Source organism: Spinacia oleracea, chromosome 3 (assembly GCF_020520425.1).
Source record: "Spinacia oleracea cultivar Varoflay chromosome 3, BTI_SOV_V1, whole genome shotgun sequence".
NCBI classification, from domain to species: Eukaryota; Viridiplantae; Streptophyta; class Magnoliopsida; order Caryophyllales; family Amaranthaceae; genus Spinacia; species Spinacia oleracea.
Window position 1 is genome coordinate 52,149,768 of NC_079489.1, and position 21,125 is coordinate 52,170,892.

The 21,125-nt window shown below is 34.2% G+C and overlaps 1 protein-coding gene across 1 annotated transcript; it reads right to left on the minus strand.

Annotated features, from left to right (window-relative positions):
* Positions 1-1,558: 1,558 nt before the first annotated feature.
* On the minus strand, positions 1,559-19,883 carry LOC110777740 (leucine-rich repeat receptor protein kinase HPCA1-like). Its single transcript, XM_056839116.1, has 20 exons — positions 19,784-19,883; positions 18,246-18,365; positions 12,796-12,919; positions 12,640-12,720; positions 12,211-12,285; positions 12,058-12,129; positions 11,727-11,888; positions 11,503-11,577; positions 11,052-11,119; positions 10,865-10,940; positions 10,698-10,766; positions 10,546-10,620; positions 10,175-10,246; positions 9,852-9,989; positions 8,916-9,391; positions 8,652-8,813; positions 7,930-8,069; positions 4,546-4,765; positions 2,225-2,460; positions 1,559-2,008 (listed from the first exon to the last, which is right to left on the minus strand). The coding sequence occupies exons 1-20, from the start codon at positions 19,881-19,883 to the stop codon at positions 1,559-1,561; spliced, it is 2,991 nt and encodes a 996-aa protein (XP_056695094.1).
* Positions 19,884-21,125: the final 1,242 nt, after the last annotated feature.

Below are 21,125 nucleotides of genomic sequence, written 5' to 3' on the forward strand. Positions count from 1 at the left end.
AATCTGAAAATTATGATACTCCAAATCAAAATATCCTCCAATAATCTAAACACATAAATCCTCAAAATTTGGTGTTCATAACTAATTCCAGCAATCAATCATAATTCGGTATTAACAATAAAAATCCAAAATTTAAATACATAAATTGAAATAAAATAGATTAGTAAGAAGAGAATTATACCAAACCGGCCTATATATAGCACGGTACGATCACGAATAAAATGTGACCAGGCGGAAAAAAAAAATATACGGAGTATGGTGCGCGACACACACACACGAGTGCTCTTGTGTGTGTGCGGGTGTGCGACCGAAGGCAGCAAGGGCGCGCGACAGGAGGGCGAGAGAGAGAGAGAGAGAGAGCACGAGTGCTCGTGGCTGGGCGGGATTGCGCGTGAAGGGAAGCAGCTGCGCCGAGGGAGAGAGGGGCGCGGGTTGTGCGAGTGTGCAAGGGAGAGCAGCGACGAGAGGAGAGAGAACGAGTGTGTGAGGCTGGCGTCGAGCGAGGGACGAAGGCAGCAGCGAGCAAGAGTGCTCGGCTGGGCAGCGACGCAAGGGCACGAGTAAGGGATGCTCGGCTGGGCTATGCGACACAAGGGAAGGGAAGCAAAGGAGGAGAGGGTGTCGTAGGGTGCAAGAGAGAGGGAGAGAAATAATGAGGGTTTAATGAAGGGGATCCAATTGAAATATAAGGGGTAGTTATAGGCTTCCATAATCCCTAGTGGGGTAGGCTTAGTAAATTGGGTATTGGGCTTACATTTAATGATTGGGTTTGAATTAGGATTTTAAATTAGAAACTTTAGTTGGGCTTACCCATGAAAACGAGTTGGGCTTAAAATTAATTCAAACCTTTTTAATATCGAAACCCAAAATAATTTCCCGACCTCGAATAATAAATTCGTTTTGTAGTTGTTAAAATAATAATTATTCTAATTAATAAATATATATTTAAATAATATTTAAATACGATTTAAATTCTAAAAATCATAAAAATGCTTTATAAATATAATAAAATATATTTATAAATACGGAAAAATACGTTGTATACAAATAGTGCGTGAACGGATCAAGTATTTAGGTAAATATTATATTAAGTAAATACTCTAATAATGGATATTCGGAAATGATGGATGTTGGTTTCAGTGGGAGCTAAACAAATCACCAAAAGGCAAAACGAGAATATTTGTCTGAAACGAAGATATTGCTGGAAGCGGAAATATGATTCGTATCGGAAATATTATCGAAGTAATCAATGTTACCGGAAATGAAGATATTGCCGGAAGTGAAACCACCACCAAACCCTTGAACACTATAATTAAATAATACACAAGGCGAGATAACATAGTATTTAGTTTTTTCTTAACGATCAATTAGGTAGTACGTATATTTATTTTTGGACGTGAGATAACATAGTATTACTCATAGTTTGCAATAGCAACAAATAACACATTCCAATTTCCAAGTCTATAATTCTACAAGTCGTAGACAGTGTCACACCATATACACAACTACGGAGTACATACTGCATGACTCAAACAAGCCTTAGGAAAACCAGTTATAATCAGCGTGGGAGTTGTCCACTATAACCGTAGAGGGACTCATCCCCATATAGATGCCGTGAATTTCCATGACCAAATGCCCCGGAACTGGTGGTTGAATCGCTATAGGGATTCAAACCAGCCATTTGAAGTATCTCTTCGAACTGTTTTACGACCTCTCCCATGCTAGGGCGATCTACTCCTGATTCTTCCACACAGCTAAGTGAAAAATCGACATACTTCTCGAACCCCTTTAATTCGGAGCCAAGTCCGATACTTGGGTCCAGAAACTCATCAAGACCATATAAGTCTTGTGTTCTATCAATGGCATTCCTCACTTCTCTCACTATGTATCTTCCTCTGTCAATCGGTGCCTTTCCTGTAACAAGTTCCAGCATTAGCACCCCAAAGCTGTAAACATCACTTTTCTCATTCAATTTTTGACTCATGTAATATTCAGGATCCAAGTATCCCTGCATCAATAAAATCAAATATTAACAACTCATTAGAAACAATGAGCAGCCAACATCAATAATATACTTTTCATGAATATTTCACTGGTGGATAAAATCATAAAAGTAGAAAATGGATCATCCAGATCGGGTATGGTTCGGCTAATTCAGTTTAGATTATGTTTGTGCCGATCAACTCAGATGACTTATGATGGATTTAGAAGAATGTATACACACCATTGTCCCCTTCACTTCGGTGGTGATATGACCCTTTCCAACATCAAGCAGAGGCTTGGATAGACCAAAGTCAGAAACTTTTGCATTTAAGTGTTCATCAAGGAGAAGGTTGTTCGACTTGATGTCCCTGTGTATAATTGGTGGGCTGGCAAGTTCATGCAAGTATGCTAGACCTCTTGCCGCACCAAGCCCTACCTTGATTCTTCTCCTCCAGTCTAACCTTATTCCGGATTTTCCTACATAAAACACAAAAAATCATCATTAGGACAAGGATTTACAGGTTGACACCAAATTTGGGATATTCACTACTTTCACACTTTCAGCGCAGAAACCTCCAGTGCCGTAGGCCCGTAACACATACATATTTGTTCACTTACAAACTCTTTCTACGAATCATTAACATATTGTGTAGCATAAAATACCAGCATTCGCACAAAAATATTTATTAGTCATGCATGTGCAATGAACCGATATTATGGAGAAGGGTAGTTTAGGAAATAGTTTTATAAGTTAGTAGGGGTATCTGGGGAATAAGTTAGGGGTTAGTTAGGGAAGTAGTACTATATATAGAGAGGTTATTGACTGGGAATGGGATGTGAAATTGTGGAGTAATTTGGTTGAGATTTTAAGAGCTCATTGGGAGAGAAATCAAGCCTCTCCAATGCTTGAATATCGGTTACTTCTTGTAATTTCAGTTTATTAATCAAATCTTCATTAGTCTCTTGTTTTATGGTCTGTTATCTATGCCAACCAAATATTGGTTAATAAAATAATGAAATTTGGAACCTCCATCAAGTAATATCCAATTCATTGTTTCTCATTACTACGAAACATTGAAGTAGAACATTAGCCTTAATGAATTCTTAAGATTTGTAAAGGGGTCCATAAAAACCATGGAAAACCCATCTAAGGCAAGATAGTATCAAATTTTTAACAAATGACTACTCCCTCCGTATTTATTAGGAGTCATACTTACCATTTCCGGCCGTATTTTATTAGGAGTCATACTTCCATTTTTAGTAATTTTTCTACCCCACCTTCTAACTAAATAATATATCTAATTTACCACAATTTAGAAGGTGGACCATGGTGCAAAGTGAACATGGTGCACCTTAAGAACACTAATATATAATTAAAATAACATTTGATTACTTGAAAAGAATATGAACATATTTATTATTTATATTTTTAATAAATAGTGAAATATTATATTCTTTTTTATAACAAAAAAGTGAAATATTAGGATAAATTCTTTTTTACCACCTAAAATTCTAAAACTTGTATTTTACCACCTAAAAAAAATTAAAACTTGTTTTTTACCACCTAAAAAATGGAAAAATATATGATATAGTTATTGAGGTCCACTAATTCAATTTCCCTCCAATTATTTACAACCCTATATGATTTTCTTTGACTCTTTCACCCTCTTCTCTTTACTACCATTGATTTTGTCAATTTTGTAAATTAATGGGAAGAAAAATTAAGTGATTTCATGCAAGAGAACGAAGCAGAGGAAGGGAAGGGATGTCAAATAGATGAAATTGTGAAAGAAGAGAAAATATCAGAGACATTACCGTTATTGTGTCCCCTCACATTAACGATTTCATCTATTTTCCAATTTAAAGGTGGTAAAAAACAAGTTTTATATTTTGTTTAGGTGGTAAAAAACAAGTTTTGGTTTTTTAGGTGGTAAAAAACAAATTTTGGTTTTTTAGGTGGTAAAAAACAAATTTTCGATTTTTTTAGGTAGTAAAAAACAAATTGTCCGAAATATTATATCGCATGTTCTTTTGTCGTATTGTCATGTTCTTTTGCTTATCCACATATGTTTTTTGGTGCATCATGATCATTGTGCACCATGATCCATATTTCACGGATTGCTAATTTATTATGACCCACCATCATATTAAACCATTAATTTAGAAACCCCCCACCCCTCCAAAATTTAATGTTCCCCACTTCTTTTTTACTTGATTAAAATATTTACCCCAACCCCACTTGCTTTATTATTTTATTATTATTTTATTTCATTCAACTCTTCTTCCTTAATACCCATGCCCGGCCATATGTGATTCATATTTAAATACGGAGGGAGTATCATTCTAAGATAGTATAAATCATTATCCACTTGAAACTCGTAATTCACAGTCGATACTCAGAAAAGCCTGAAGCTTTAAAGGATTAAATGATAACTTTTTGATTGGTTGTGATTCTTGTAAATAATCCAGTGGCTTACTCGTTTGGGATTCAATCCAGCTATTATTGATGGTGCAGGCACGGGGAAGAAAGAGAAAAAGAACAAATTAAGCAAATATATATACCTGAGAGACTCTCTTTCAAGGTGCCGTTTGGTACATACTCATAGATCAATATGAGTTCTCCTTTCTCCAAACAGAAACCAAACAGTCTAACAAGGTTCTTATGATGAACTCTTGATAGAAGCTCCACTTCAGTTTTGAACTCAAGATCACCCTGTGGTGAACCTTGCTCTGCTCTTTTAACAGCAACTAGCTGGCCATTTGTAAGTGTCCCTCTGTAAACCTGATGAGGCACAGTTATAAATACAAAAGACAAGTAGTTTGGAATGGTGTTTATATACTATTTGAAGGAGGGAAAAGGTAATAGAATGAAAAAGAAAAAAAAGTAACCCACGGCTACTAAAATAAGGTAAAGTTTTTATCAGTTAACATGACAGGTTTCCGTATGGAAAAGGTAGCAAGTGAATCACCCCCTTTTTATTCACTAGTTTTTATCCCTTGAACGCAAGGGTTATTTTTCTTTTAAAATACTTCATTTTATCCATTTACTTTGACATGATAATCTGTAACAATTTTGTTCATACCGATATACTTCCTCCATTTCTTATTAGTTGACACGTTTTGACCTTGGCACTATTCACACTAGTTACTTTGACTTACTTTTGTGATTTATACTTGAGAAAAAACATAGTCATGTAGGATCTTGTTAGATTCGTCTCAATGAATATTTTCCAAATATCAGTTTTTTATAATTTTTTCTTATTCATAATTAAGATATTAATGTTTGAATCATGAAATAGAAAATGTGCCTAAAGAAATGTGTCAATTAATACTAAGCGAACGAAGTATGGTATACTAATTAGTTGTTAAATGCAAAACTAATTTGTCAGATGCTTCCTCCTTGTAATCTTATTCATCCAATATACAATTTAAGTTTATTACTCTTCAATATTTGGGAGTCATCTCAATGGGAAAAAAATTACCAGTTGCAAATATTTTAAATGCATACAAATGATAATTAACTGATAAATTGGGATGGAGTAGGATGAAGACTAAGTACTGGGACTATATTAGTAAGTATTTTGTATGGACTTAATTTAAGTACTTAAGCATGTGAATATATCAAACCGTAACATAACTATACTGTACTATACATATAAATAAATGTTAATAGAAACTAACATTATAGTATTGGATTGGAAGAGGGAAGAAAGAAGAAAGAAGACGAAGAACATAATATACCAAGTTCAGCTGCTGGTGATGGAGGAACATCAGGTCAGAGTTACTGAAGCAGGCTTTTGTTATAAATCAATGGTGCTTTCCAGCTAAGAATTACAGGATAAATGCAGCTTATATGAGCTTAAACATTCCCTTCGACTGAACGGTTACTTTGGACAAGCTAAAAATAAAAGAACGGATCAAGGCTGCAAGAGTTTGTGAGGATGAGAGATGCCTTGTGTCTGTTCATTAAACATAAGTATGTGACTATAGAAAGATTAAGTATGCACAGTAGTATGTGGTATAAAAAGATTTGCAATTGGATTGAAGTCAGATATCAGGAGATGAAAAGTGTTCATACGGTGTGGAAAGTCTGGGATTGGAAGATATGCAAGATCAAAGTAGAACAGAAAGTTTGTTTAGCTACTTTTTCTGCTGTGATGTATCACCTATGGAAAGCTAGGAAACATGCTTATTGGAAGGCATCTGATATATTGTCTGTTGGATGTAGTGCTTCAGATTATGGTTACTAATTTTCCTAGTGGGATATTCTAGGAGTTGGTCAATAAATAAACATTTGCGGGAGCCTCTTTGAGGCAATGGGGTAATGATAATGATGAATGGGATATTATTTTGAGCATGATCTTGATAATGGGTCACATTCATCCCATGTTTAATTTCCGTTTGCTATTCTTAAGTTATTAGTTTTTGCTTTACCCTACTTAAGAGGCATTGCATCATGTATTTTAAATTGGATAGAATGAAGATCAGAGATCGTTTTCTTCTTCTTTCCCTTCTCTTATATCTCTTATAATTTCAACATGGTATCAGCGCCGGGTTAGATCCCTTAGATATATATATATATATATATATATATATATATATATATATATATATATATATATATATATATATATATATATATATATATATATATATATATATATATATATATATATATATATATATATATATATATATATATATATATATATAACTGAGAGAGAATAAGAAGGAAGCCATTGTAGGTCATCTTCTGTGTCTGAGTGCAAAAAATGAATAGGCAAACCACCATGGCAAGAGTAGTTGAATTTTCTTTTGTTAATGACGATTATGTGCATCATGGTGAAGAGAAGTGTTTCACAACGTCGTGCGGAGAGAGGTGCTCCGAAGATATGGTGTGGTGTGGTGATAATGTGCATCAACGAAATTGTTTTGATAATGAGATGTGCATCACAAATTGAAGTGTCGGCAAGATGTTGTGAAATTAGACGAGAAGTACGTCAAATACTTGATAGTATGAAGGAAACTTTGCTTATGGAAGAAGCAATTTCCGTGGACACAAACGTGTTACGTTGGAGCAAACCAAAAAAAATCTCTGCTTCAAATGTGGAAAAAGAGAGCAAGCTCTTTATGGTGTTCGAGAATTGATGTTTCGGTCAAGGTGAAACGTGAAGGTCATGAAATTTGAAGCAATGGATCGCGTTGGATGTAGTGCTTCAAATTACAATTACTAATTTTCCTAGATTTGTTGCAATATTCTAGGAGTTGGTCAATAAATAAACATTGTTAGTGGGATATTACTTTGAACATGATCTTGGTAATGCGTCACATTCATCCCACGTTTAATTTCAGTTTGCTATTCTTAAGTCATTAGTTTTTGCTTAAGCTTATTTAAGAGGAATCGCTTCATGTATTTAAATTGGATAGTATGAAGATCATAGTATTGTTTTCTTCTTCTTTCTCTCTTTCATCTCTCTTAAAGTTTCAACAATGTCTAGTTTATTATAGAATTAAATTGGATGCTTTGCTCTCGTAACTGACAAATGGTCTAGTGATTAAATCAGTTGGTTAAGTAGTCTCGAGATGGATGTGTAATATATTAATACTAGGTTGAGGGAGCCTTCCTAGAAGACTTGCTCACTTTCTCCTGAGTCTAGTTTGTATATTGCTCTTGATTAGTGATTTAAATGAAATTCTTGCTCGCTTAGAGAAACATAGAGAAGACAGAGCAATAAGAACCTTTAATTGAAAATTGAAAGATTTAATGAATGAAGGATCAAAGCATTTTTTTTAGATAAGAAATGAAATTTTTAGACTGAATAGTTCAAGTTTTAAAATATGAGTCTAGATACTTCAAGCCAAAATGCATAGAGATGAGATTCTGCATTACTCACGTATTATTATCCAAAAAGTAGTAGTAACCAATTTACACAGTAACAAATATACCTTCCCATAGGTCCCTGACCCAATGACATTGGCTTCTGAGAAATAATTGGTCATCTTTTTTATCTCTTCAAGAGGAAATACCCTTGATCCTGCCAGCGGCAATGTGCTAGTGGTGCTTCCAGGAGACATCCAAGATGCAGCTGATGTAAGACCTACAAGTTATAAAGTATTGTCATACACTTCTAAAAGTAATGATGATGTGATGGTTATAACTATGAGGTGCGGAAGGTTCAGAAATCAGAATAGTGCAAAGCCTTTCATCAGGGCGTGTGACTTGGATAAGCTCAATACTAATGACAGACTGCAACATGAATGCGAGACTGAGTGAGATGCTTCTCTATATGTGGTCATGTTATAATTACAGAGAGACTGAGTCTCTTTTGTATCCTTTAATTTCATTTCTTGCTTGCATGTTTGCTACTTTGAGTTAATCTTGAGGATTCTAGGTCTTTTTGAGATGAATTTTGTCATAAAAATGAACCTTCTCTATTAAAAACATCATAAAGTGTTACTTCCAACATCCAATATCATTATCATTATCATTATCATTACCCCATTGCCTCAAAGAGGCTCCCGCAAGAAGCAAGGTAAGGGGGGGTCGGACGTACACAACCTTACCCCTGCAATTGCAATTGCAGAGAGGTTGTTTCCAACATCCAATATATTGATGTCAAATGTACCTTCCAACTTCCAATATATTCATGTAAAAGAAAAATATTTACCGAAAGTATTGTCTGGATCCACAGTTTTGATAGATCTCTTCTTACGGCAACAAATGATAGTTACAATACATAATGGTACTAGAAGAACTGCAGCGCCTACAACAGCAATTGCAATGATGGCAGTCATGCTTAATATCTTCCTCGATCCAGGTACAGATTGTTCTATGGTGGGAACAAAAAGGTGAATGTTAAGAAGGAAACTCCAGTTAGGAACCAGTACAAAGAAATGTATTATGCAACTTTTTTTTCCAAACATAGAGTTACCTGCAAAGGTTGTATAGCCATTAGCAGTAAAATAGAACGGTCCAAAATCTGGTGGCGGCTTAAAGGTCTGGTTGCTGAGCATAAAGCCTACAGTAGATATCGCGGTCCTATTGAATCTATCGTGGTCAAGAGGGAAAACTTGCAAGGTCATTTCAAGATAATTAGAAGGAGCCCTGTTTATATTACTTAGAGACACCGAATCAACAGGGATTTTATAGGATTTAAAGCTTGTCATAAGTGTATTTTCTAAATCCTTATAGTAAGTTACATTTTCCAAGTCTGAAAATTTTGGGGCTCTAAATACCAAAATCCCAGTGTACGGATAGCCACAGTGACAACTAAGGCTGGAAACTTTATTTGAATCACATACAGGAGCACAGTTTTTTGGTGTTGAATATGAGACATTGGACTGTTGAGGTAGAATGCAATATCTCTGTGTTGTGACGGTGTCTGAACAAACTGGATTTCCAACCAGACTGCAAAATTATTAAAACATGTTAAGGTATTAAAACTTAATAGAGATAGTTTCCAGTTACAAAAAATTAATAGAGATAGTTTCCAGTTACAATACACCGCAGAAAACTACTACACCTTAAGCTCCATTTGGTTGCATGAAACATTTTTCTCCATTAAGAATATTCAAACAAAATTTAACTTGAACTTTTCCTTTTCAAGATTTAGTCAGTTGCATGATATAAAGAAGATAACACAACAGGGGGGGGGGGTAACGTCTACCTTCCTGATCGGAATATATATTCCCACATTGAAAGAAATTGAATACGCTTTCCTCTAACTTTGTTGTTTTGTAAAATCAAAGAACAAAAGAGGAGGAAAATTTACAGCAAACAAAATAGCCCTCATCTCAGATGAATTCAATTTACAAACTTTAAAATAAATATTAGAATATGAGGTGAAAAAGAGAATTTTAGAGCATACATTAGTTGGACATCACTGTTTTTGGGTCTTTGAGTGTAAGATGAAATATTGTTGTTTTGCAGATCAACAACCCGAAGTTGTGAGCTGCGGCTATCACCAATATCCAATATGCCACTCAGCCTGTTCTTCTTCAATACCCTTCAGTTACATGGAAAGATAGTAAGGAGTCAAATATAGATACCTTTTCACTCACACCGTGCACAGTAATTTTATTTTAGTTAATAAAATCATATACCAATTGCAACTTCTATACAAGAAACACAGCATATTCAATAGTAGTAGTCCCACCGGACTGATAAGATCAAATACCAACTGATACTCACACTTTTTGTAACTGAGGGAGGCTGAATAATGTATCTGGAACATCACCTTGAATTTGAGTCGCTTCCATTATTCTGCAATGAAAACGCATAGATATCAACAAAGAGCAAGAATTATGTACATGGTCAAATAAATAGCAAGTTATACGTAAGTTTCTTTATTCCTGATTTTACTTGGACAGTTGCACAACTAACAGAAGAAATATCCTTAGATTAAAATAAAGTTGCATTAGGATGGATCCGATCATAAGCTAGGGATAAAAAAATAAAAGAAAGAAAGAACATAAATCAATGAAATATTCTACGTCAACGGTGATAATATAATGCCTTCAAGAAAAGGAAAAAAAAAGTTCCATGGAGATAGAAAGCAATACAGAGTAGTCAAAGATGACAAGGTGGTGAACCATGATGGAACATCTGAGGTTTCAAAACTATTGTTGCTCATGTCCCTACACACAGAAAAATATAGATCGTCAGGTTTTAGAAACTTTTGTAGCTCTTGAATACATTATGGTTCTTAACTTACAAGTAATTGAGACCGCTCATTTCAGTAAGGTCAGGCATAGGGCCAGTCAGTTGGTTGTTAGAAAAAAGCCTGGAAATAAATAGAAAAATTAAAAAAAAGTAATTGCGCGGATACTTTAGGTTGCACAAAGTCCAAAATCAAGTTGACAGACTTTCTTGTTTACTTACAAATCAGTTACACGAGTAAGATTGGTGATGTTGGAAGGGACAAACCCACTGAACGAATTCCAATCCAGTCGAATGATAAGCATCAAAGTCAAATAATAAAAAGTCAATATTACACATAACTACATTCCGATTACTCTGCTTATCAATGATATTTTCAGGAAGGATGTGATGGAGGATACTTACATAACCTCCATTTTATTCACTAGACCTATTGTCGATGGGATGCTTCCTGTAAGTTTATTGTTATCCAGAAGCCTGTGATGCTCCAAACACATGTTTTGCAGGTGAATACATTGGGTTATATACCTTTAGTTGAACTATAATCCAAATTACTGTAAATGGATTATATTCAAAACCTAATTTACTGCTTAGAGACAAATGAATATAATAAAATGCTGCTGGACTACAGGAGTAATATAATGAAAAGAACTAAACAACAGATTTTTATTCCTGAGGCTTTAAAAAATAAAGAAGAAAACCGAATCAGAAACCTTAAGTAGAACCTAAATCTATAGTATTTACTTAACAGGACCAATTTAAAATCCTTTATCAGGTGAGCTTTGCTCAAGAGTAATTATGAACTGTTGTCAGTGAGACTTCCATAATGCAACTTATATGTTAGTTTGCAGGGTACTTACATATGAATAACAGTCATATTTGCATGGAGTAGCTGAGGCGGAATCGCACCAGAAAGTTGATTTCTTCCAAAGTGACTGACAATCAAATAGTTCCCAGACAATGAGAAACTGAAAATTAAATGATTGAAAGAGGGAAAAATGCAATAATTGATTCACTGGGAAAGAAAAAAGTGACTGATTTTAGAAATTTATTTCAACTGAATTATAAACATTATCGGACATACAAGTGCTTGCAATTGTGCAACATATCCAAACCAGGTCTAGTCCCATTTGATACAGGCAATGATCCAGTAAGCTTGTTTTCAGCTAGATCCAGCCAATAGAGCTTAGAAAGATTGCCAATTGAACTCGGGATAGGCCCACTGAAACTATTAGAATTCAGTGATCTGCAGAACACCAATTCAGACTTCAGATATCATAATATGAAAAAGAAACAAGGGGGGGGGGGGGGGGAGGGAGGCAGATGGAAATTTTGTAACACAAAAGCCCTTAGATGATCTCAAAATCAAATATGCAATAGTCTAAACAAACAATGCAAGAGCCAATATTTCTTACAAGAATATCAGATTTGACAGAGATCCTATGCTGTCTGGAATTTTGCCAATGAAATTGCAGCCAACCAGGATCCTACAGTGCAACAGGAAATACTTATTGTAAAGAGATTTAATTTTCAAGTAACATATAGATTTGTAAATTGACACTTCTTACAGGTTTGTGAGCTTTGATAATCTCCCAATTGCTTCAGGAAGAGAGCCAGTCAGTTCCTTGTTAGAGGACAGGTCCCTACATATAAAGAAATAAAAAAACGTATGGTGTAAATAGGAGGTCATAAATCAAATAAAGGAAAAAGAGGAGACTTATAATTTTCAAAAACAATGGAAAATCTGTAGAAGAACACAAGTTGATAAAATACCAAATGTCAGGTGATCAAATGACTGTGAAAGCTGTGCTAAATGAAAATACAGTAATGACAACAGGTCACATACAAAGAACGTAAAGGAGCTAAGCAGTATAGCATGTATACGTGATAATTCACCAAAGATATAGAAGTAAAAAGAAGGGTAAGATGTCGACGGTTTTTGTTGTTATTCAATAAATTAGAAAAAGAAGAGTGAAAGAGCATGTTAAAAAACATACAGAGTTTGTAGTTCAGATAACTGCTGGATATCACCTGACAGTTTTCCCTTCAGTCCAATGCTTGATAAAGTTATGAGACAACTTTCAGAATCAAATCAGGAAATGATTTAAGATGTGTATGGCTGTAATGTAGATGTAATGGCAGATATGACTTACATAGAAATCACACGGGTATTATTGCAGACGATTCCTTCCCAGTGATCTCCACAAGGATCACGAAAAGCATTCCATGATGGTGGCACATTCTCCCAGAGTTCTTTCAGGGACGATAGTCCAACAACTGCATAATACAGAGCCCATTCTCAGCTTCAAGCTACGAATCTTAAATTGCACGAAGTTCATATCACCATTATTGATTCACGAGCCAGTACACCATTGAAGATGTTAAGAGTCTCAAGACTTGGGAGATAGCATGCACACACACGATAGAGAGAGGATGATAAAGAGAGGATTTAGGGTGCATTCTCTTCACCTTACAAACAATAAGTTTCAGGTTTAACTACTTCAGATTAGGTCCTATAAGGTCAATAAATTTCAATCAGATCCTATAAGTTTACTCTCTTAACTTTACACTCTAATAATCAAGTCTAATAATTCCAATCAAGTCATATCATGTCAATCAGGTTTAATCAGTTCCAATAAATTCAGACTAGTATTCTATGCACGCAATGCGTGCAGATATTTTTAAAAATCTGATATGATATATTCGCAAGTATGTTCTAACATTTTATAAATTCTTTGTATTATCGATATCTTATGTGGACACCTAAGTGCTAAGTTATTAAACTAAAGTTTGATTATAATGAACTAAAATAATACTTCAATGACTTTCTTCTCTAATTTGTTAATTAAAACATAGGCGTATATACACGCTACACATTCTTAAAACTAAGTACATTTTCTAAAACGTGTAGGAAAATTTATTTAAAACTAAAGAAAACAAATATACGTATTTATATGTAATAAAATCTATTTGGGAATTAATGTAATAACAAATTAACTAAAATAAACGTAAAAGATTGTGTTTTTACTTGTTCATTTTTTTTTGCGTTTTTGCCGAAAAAGTGCTTGTATAACCATATAAAATTAGGGTATGATTAAGAGTAGACTAAGTTTAACTTTTTAATAAAAAAAAATGTAAGATTGAAGGGTTGAATTCCAATTTTTTTAACTGCTTTAAAAATTGCTTTCATGTTTGCTATAGGAGTTAAATTAAATTATTGTTAACTTTTAGTTGTCACGTGCATTAAAATATCATTTTTTACAATATGACATTAATTATCAGTTTTTAGAATTATTATAATTAAATGAAATTAAAACTTATTAAGGATATTTCATAGGGGGACACCAAAAGGCAATTTACTAAATTTACCTCATGAATTCCCTTATAAAATAGAGATATATATTTTATATGCACGCGATGCATGCGAAATTATTAAAAACTTAAAACTGTATTTTTACTTAATATTGATGTATGAGCGTAATCAAAGATCTTGTACATACTACGTGCAACTATACTCTTATAGTCTTTTCTACATAATCATATCTTACCATCTTATGGAAAATATTCTAGAAAGTCAAAGATCTCCAAATATTAGACCATTAAATTTTACACATATGGGGATTAGCCCATAATGCTGGCACCGAAAAACTTTCTTGTTTTGTTATTGATTTTCAGTTTTTAAAATCAATAAATAATCAGATTTTTAAATCAATAAATAATTAGCTTTTTAATTGAATTTAATTGTGAAAATTTAGAGGGTAATTTAGTCTTATCATAGGGGGACACCAAAAGTGGTGTTACCAAAATACCCCTCCCCTCTTCACTTATATAATAGAGATAAGTCCAGTCCAGATAAGTTCAGGTTTCATCCGGTGAAGAGAACGCCCCCTTAATGACAAGCAACAAAAGATGCAAGCTTTTTATAAGGCCCGTCAATGGGTCTAATACCAGGTCTCTTTGATTACTTCTCATTATGATGCTACACAAATAATCTGTAGTCAACAACTCTTTCCCATTTTAACGTCTCCACAAACACATCCTACCTCACATATAAAGTTGAAAATCCATTGTTCATCAACTATTAGTACAATTAAAGACCCTTTTCTGCAGGAAGCCTTGGGATAAAAAAGAAGAAATCAACCAATTGGTTCCGGTGCAAAATTGCAAAATTAGGCCAAGGCGTAGTCCTTCAAGCTCCACAAAAAAATGAACAAAAAAAAAAAACAAAAGATACAACTAAATACTAATGGTAAAAAGTAAGTAGTAAGGTAAATACTCTTTCCTATGTTATTAAAAAAGTTGATTGAAATTCTCAATAAATAACAAGTACTAAAGTAGAATACAAGTAATTCTTGTGTCCCTACTAACTCGACTCACTCTAACCAAAATAGAGCTTTAGTCTAATAAATTGACTTTTTATTTAAAATGTGATAGTTGGTAGTGGTGTATTTTTTTATTATAGTTAGTGGGTAGTGGGTATAAAACGAATAGGGAGGAATAATATGAAAATAGTGGGTATATGCCATTTAAGGAAGAACAGAAAAGTGTGCCAAATAGATAGAGACAACTCTATACGGAAAGTGAGACGAGTAAATAGGGACGGAGGAAGTGTAATCCATGGATAACAAACTACAAACTATATAAAATCAAGGCTCAACCAACTACAAGAGCACCATGTTTAAATCCAATATCACCATCCAACTTTACATTCTTAACGAAGATTCTCAAAGATATTAAGCTTAGAGAGATATCTTAATGCGTCCGTAAATTTTATTTAAGGCTACCTCCATCAACTATGAACATCTGCTACCCTTCATGGCCACAAGGTCACACACTTATGTTTCTAAAACACTGTCGAGCTAAAGGTAATCTTTCAAATTTAACAGGCACTAATCACTCTAACATCTTGGTTTCTTCATCTTCATCTTCATCTGAGCAAGTAGAATCTTAGATAAACCACAAACATGAAACAAATACTCTGTAGATTACAAGTCAAAATAGATCCTATTCGTCACGACCAATCCATCATAACACATCAATAAAGCAAAATGGATAGTTCACAGAATGCTGTAACCTCCAATGGCATAAGAAGCGCTACAAAAGTAATTCAAACATAGGGAGCATATAAACATTTATTTCATGTGCAAGAAAGGTAAACATAATAACGGAAAAGAACAATCATAATTAATGAGAAGATTGAAAGAGGAAACACAAATGCAGATAAGTTCTCATAAAAGTAAGAAAATGAAGACTTTGATCTCAACCTAACCATAGATGAAGAAAGGATCAAACTAACCGTCATTAGAGTGTGTTTCCGAGGTTATAATAGTAATTTGCAGACATATCAAAAGTAGGCAAACTGCTATGTTAAGACTCATTGATATGATCCAACTTGATCAATTCAGGCGACAAAACAGAACTGTATAGCAATATGACTTGTACAGAAAATTTTGATTGATTTCCAGTAATTCAATGACAAGCAAACTAAAGAAACGAAATTGGTCAACCCCTATTAGTTTATTCAACTAAATGTTTCATTATTATTTATAGTAATACATGAAGTTAAAGAACATAACAAGAAAACTCTACTATATACTCAGTCAAATGATGTCGAATTGTACATGGCTAAACAAGATATCTAACAGCAAAGCCACTAATAGTTAGCATCCAAAAGGATTAACATGATTGCCAATTTGCCACAATCATTGTCAACGATCAATCAAATTAATAGTATACAAAAGAGTAAATCTCTCAACTATATACTCAGTCAAATGATATCCATCATTAAACAATAAACCAAACAGAGAATTGGCTCATACTCGTATGATAGTAATTATTTACAGCAGGATAATTAACCATTATTGTCAATTTGTCATTGTCAGCGATGGATCAATCAAATTGACATTATAAAAGAGTAAAACCCTCGCTAAATTGGTAAAGTAACAGTTTGAATAAATATAAAAAGGGACCAAATTGAAGCTAAACAATCTAACAAACCAAACAAAAATTGGCGACGTGCATGATGAATCAAATAAATTAATTAACTTTAAGCAACAATTATAGATTTATAGATACTGGGTAATCAATAATTCCAGGAATAATATTATGAATATAAGAAGAATTGGTCAAATTTATGAAATTATGGAGGAAAATTATAAAATATAAAAATGAAAATTACATACGCCAATTTCATCGGTTTGATGCTTTCGAACTCCTTTTGGTCTTCATTGGTGGTGTTTTAATTGTTTTACTTTGTTCCATGAAGATGAAAAAGAAGTTGTAGGAATTTGGGATTCGATATTCATTGTAGTTGAAACAGGGAGTAGAACTGGTAACACTTGAAAGATCATCGATGTTCATAGTGTTGAGGGGCCGCTTAGTTGGAGAAGGGGAAAGTGAAAGAGAATGAGAATGAGAATGAGAATGAGAATCAACGAACATCATTGTTATTCTTATTTTTATTTTTTTTGGAAATGAAAAGTACACAGAAGTTAGGACAGTTTTCTCTCGAGACTGTACTCTAACTTATCTAAGGAAAGAAAATAATAAAATATATTGTGTGCGAAAGGATCAATATCTAGTTGACTATTAATGTGATGACCACTGGATGCTAAGTAATCAGCAGTTCGGTTAGATTCTCGATATACATGTCTCGAATTATGGCTATTGAAATTAAATAGCAAATGTTTTATATCATCCATAAGAAGTTGTATTTTTCAGGGGCAACGAGCTCGTTGTTGCAAAATCTGAATTATAAGTAAAATATATCCCTCAATGAGAGTATCGAATATTGTTTTTTATTGCCAATAGTAAACCATTGCGAAGTGCAATAGATTCTGCAAGAAAATGGAGGGTAGCCCCAGGATTGAAAGACCGACTAGCGATATTGTTTCCAAGATGGTCTCTAATTACGACACCTGCGGCACTTGAGTTATGGCGGACAGAGCCATCAAAGTTAAGTTTGAATGTGCCAGGGGCATGTGGCGTCCAAGAAACCTAGATAGAATGATATGAACTTTTTGGAGCTTTGTTTAGTGAACGTGATTCTAAAGAGTCGAAACACGTGCGAGTTTTCCATTCGTTAAAAATTTTAAAAGCTCTTGTATAGAGTCCTATAGCAGATAACGAGGCGTGTTTAAAAATAGTTGCATTTCGCATTTTCCAGATGCTCCAGAAGGAAGTAATTATTTTCTTTATTGGGAGACTGACATTATTTCGCATCTTTTGGAACAAAGAAACAATAGAAGTTTCTTGAAGGTGCGTACCTAACCAACGGATAGTTGTAGCAGAATTCCAAAATTCTTTAGTTGAAGGGCAACGGAGAAAGAGGTGATCTTGGGTTTCAGTGTGAGAGCCGCAGAAAGGGAAACTAATAAGAACGTCAATATTTCGATATACTAGTAGGTAGACCATTATGCAAAAGTTTCCATAAAAAAAATTAACTTAGGGGAAATATCTAGCTTCCAAATCCAGTCGTATTCCCATTTAACGTGAGAAATAGCATTATGTGCTAACCTAGTGGCAGATTTAACTGTAAAGTTTCCGTTACTAGAAAAACCCCAACATGGTTGATCTAATAGGTTCGTGACAGGTAAGGGAATACCTTTGGTGACTTGAACTACTGAAGGAGGAACCACCAAAGCTAAAGCATGTTCATCCCATGTACGCGAAAGAGTAATGAAGTGATCTACTGTAATATTCAAATCTTCTATAACAGAAATATCTAAATTCAATAGCGATATTAAATTAGTGGAATAACACCAATTATCTAGCCAGAACACAAAATTAGATCCCGAACCAATTTTCCATCGTATACCTTGAAGCAGAAGAGGTCGGATATGTAGAATTTTTTTTCCATATCCAAGAATCTTTTGCTTGAGGTTTACAATTAAAAAAGTATTGTCTCTATAAATATTTAGCTTGGATAATCTTGACCCATAAATTGTTTTGGTCAGAAATTATTTTCCATCCTAATTTTGCTAGAAAAGTAGAATTTACAGCATCAATTTTGCGGAGACCTAAACCACCTTGATTCTTGGGAAGAAATTTTTTATCCCAAGCAATCATGGGTATACTCTTTTTGTCATCAGATTATTTCCAGAAGAAATTATGGTTGATTTGATCTAAAGAATTAGAAATTGTCTTGGAAGCCGAGATGTCGTCATTGCATAAGAAGGCATGGCTTCTAGATTACTCTGAATTAAAACTATTTTTCCGGCTTTGAAAATCATATTTGAGGACCAACCCATTTGTTACTAAATGTTGAAAATTATTCCTAGTGAAGGTCTTTGAGTTAAATAGGACTCCTAAATAACGTCCAAGGAATGCTTTTGGAGTCATATTAAAAAACCTAGCTAATTGCCTTTTTCTGTTGTTATTCACATATTTTGAAAAGACTAGCGAGGACTTGTGAAAATTTATCATCTGTCCCGACATAATGAAAAATCTTTTAAAATATTCCTTAGCATCGCACAAGATGTCGATTTAGCATTACAAAATAATAAGCTGTCGTCTGCAAAAAGTAAGCAAGGAATATTAGGACCCTTGGGCATGACTTTGATACCAATGCCACTAGTTTTGTCTTGAGCATGTAATAAGAGTTTTCGAGATAATCTTCCATACAAATAACAAATAGTACCGGGGAAAGAGGATCCCCTTGTCGTAATCCTCTTGTTGGAGAGATTATTCGCGTTGTATTATTATTTATTGCAAGAGAGTAAGATATTGTGGTAACAAAAGGCTTAATCCAGTTAATCAATGTTTCATTAAAGCCAAATGCTCTTAAAGTAGACCAAAGAAAATCTCATTCTACCCTATCATAAGCTTTTTCCATATCTAGCTTTAGAGCTAGCCATCCTGTCTTATTTTTTTACTTATTAAACTTATTAAGAATTTCTTCTACTATTAGTATGTTGTCTTGGATTGCTCGTTCCGGTGCAAATGCATTTTGGTACAGTCCTACTATCTTTTTTAGCAAAGGTTTAATTCTATTGACCAAGATCTTGGCTATAGCTTTGTAAATAGTTGTACTGAAACTAATTGGTCTATAATGATGTGCCCTATTTGGGTTTTTTGTCTTAGGTATTTAAGTAATAATCGTATGATTAATTTGCCGTAATAAAATTTTGTTATGAAAGAAACCTCTAATGGCTTTGCATATATCTTGGCCAATAATTGGGCAGTAATGTTGGAAAAATATTGGTCCATATCCATCCGAACCATGGGCTTTATAAGGTGACATGTTAAAAAAGGCATACTTTATTTCGTCATCTAAAAAAAGGTTGTGTCAAATTATTATTATCTTCTTCAGAAATACAAGGTTGAATCCAGAGATATTGATGTTTCTTGAATTAGAATGAGCTGATTTGAATCTAGTCGAGAATTCTTGAAAGAATTGATCAGCAATATTCAGATCAGATCAGACTTTATTAAATTAGATCAGACCAGATCAGTAATATTCAGATCAGAACAGACCAGACCAGACCAGACCTTTTTAATCATTTATTATTATGATAATTATAATAATAATTATTATTATTTTTGTTATTATTATTATTATTATTATTATCATTATTATTATTATTATTATTATTATTATTATTATTATTATTGTGGGAAACCACCAAAACGTTACAAGCTTAACAAGCTACAAAGATCAAGTAAACTACAAGAAGTTGGTGGGGAGCCGAGATACAATCTGGGCCCCCACTCCTCTAGCTATGGCGAACCCGATCCTGCTGAAAATGTGGGCAGCTGCCCGTGCCCCAATGTCTTGACCCCTGGAGTACATCTGGACCCGCTTCAGCAACGAAACAGCCCCTTTCTCTAACTCCCCAAAAGAAGAGAAGGAAAAAGGAAAGAAACCGTAACCCAAAGCCTTACAACGTGCCGCATACTTATCCTGCTTCCGCTGCGCAGCAGCCGCCATAACCCGACCCGGAACGAAGTCTGACAACCCAGATTGCGTCATAGGTGAAGACCCAGTCAAGTCAACACACATCTACATCGCCATCCCAAGAATAAAGCAATATATATGCAGGACGAAGAGCTCCATCCGTAACACCCTGACAATTTCCATTTTCTAAAATACCCCTTTTTAAACATAACTGTAGGGAATTATCAAAGTATTATCGCCCGTGTGAAAACGTAACGGCTTATTCAGAATTTTGCAGCGGAAAACATAAAACTAACTTGTAGGTTCATAAATAATCTTATTACATATTGGGTCCAAAACCAATTAACTGAAATAAGGAAATACGAATAGTACGACAAATTTCAAATTTAAGTTAACAAACCAAATCACCTAATAAAGCAAATATAACTACAAGCTCTCTAATCCCGATCCCCAATGATGCATCATCTTCAAACCTGTAGATGGGCAACGCTTATTGATCCTTAGAGGCTGCTCACCAAAGATGGGTCATCACAGGATCAATAAGGCATAGCCATGATCAACACACACAAACAAAGCACGTAATCAGCA

Excerpts from the sequence above, each read along its gene's own strand:
- LOC110777740 (XM_056839116.1), bottom strand. The coding sequence starts at position 19,883 with ATGTCACCTTATAAAGCCCATGGTTCGGATGGATATGGACCAATATTT. Across the intron at positions 9,990-10,174 it reads CTCCCTCAGTTACAAAAAGT|GGTATTGAAGAAGAACAGGC; the intron begins GTGAGTATCAGT and ends ATGTAACTGAAG. Across the intron at positions 2,461-4,545 it reads CTTGAAAGAGAGTCTCTCAG|GAAAATCCGGAATAAGGTTA; the intron begins GTATATATATTT and ends TGTTTTATGTAG.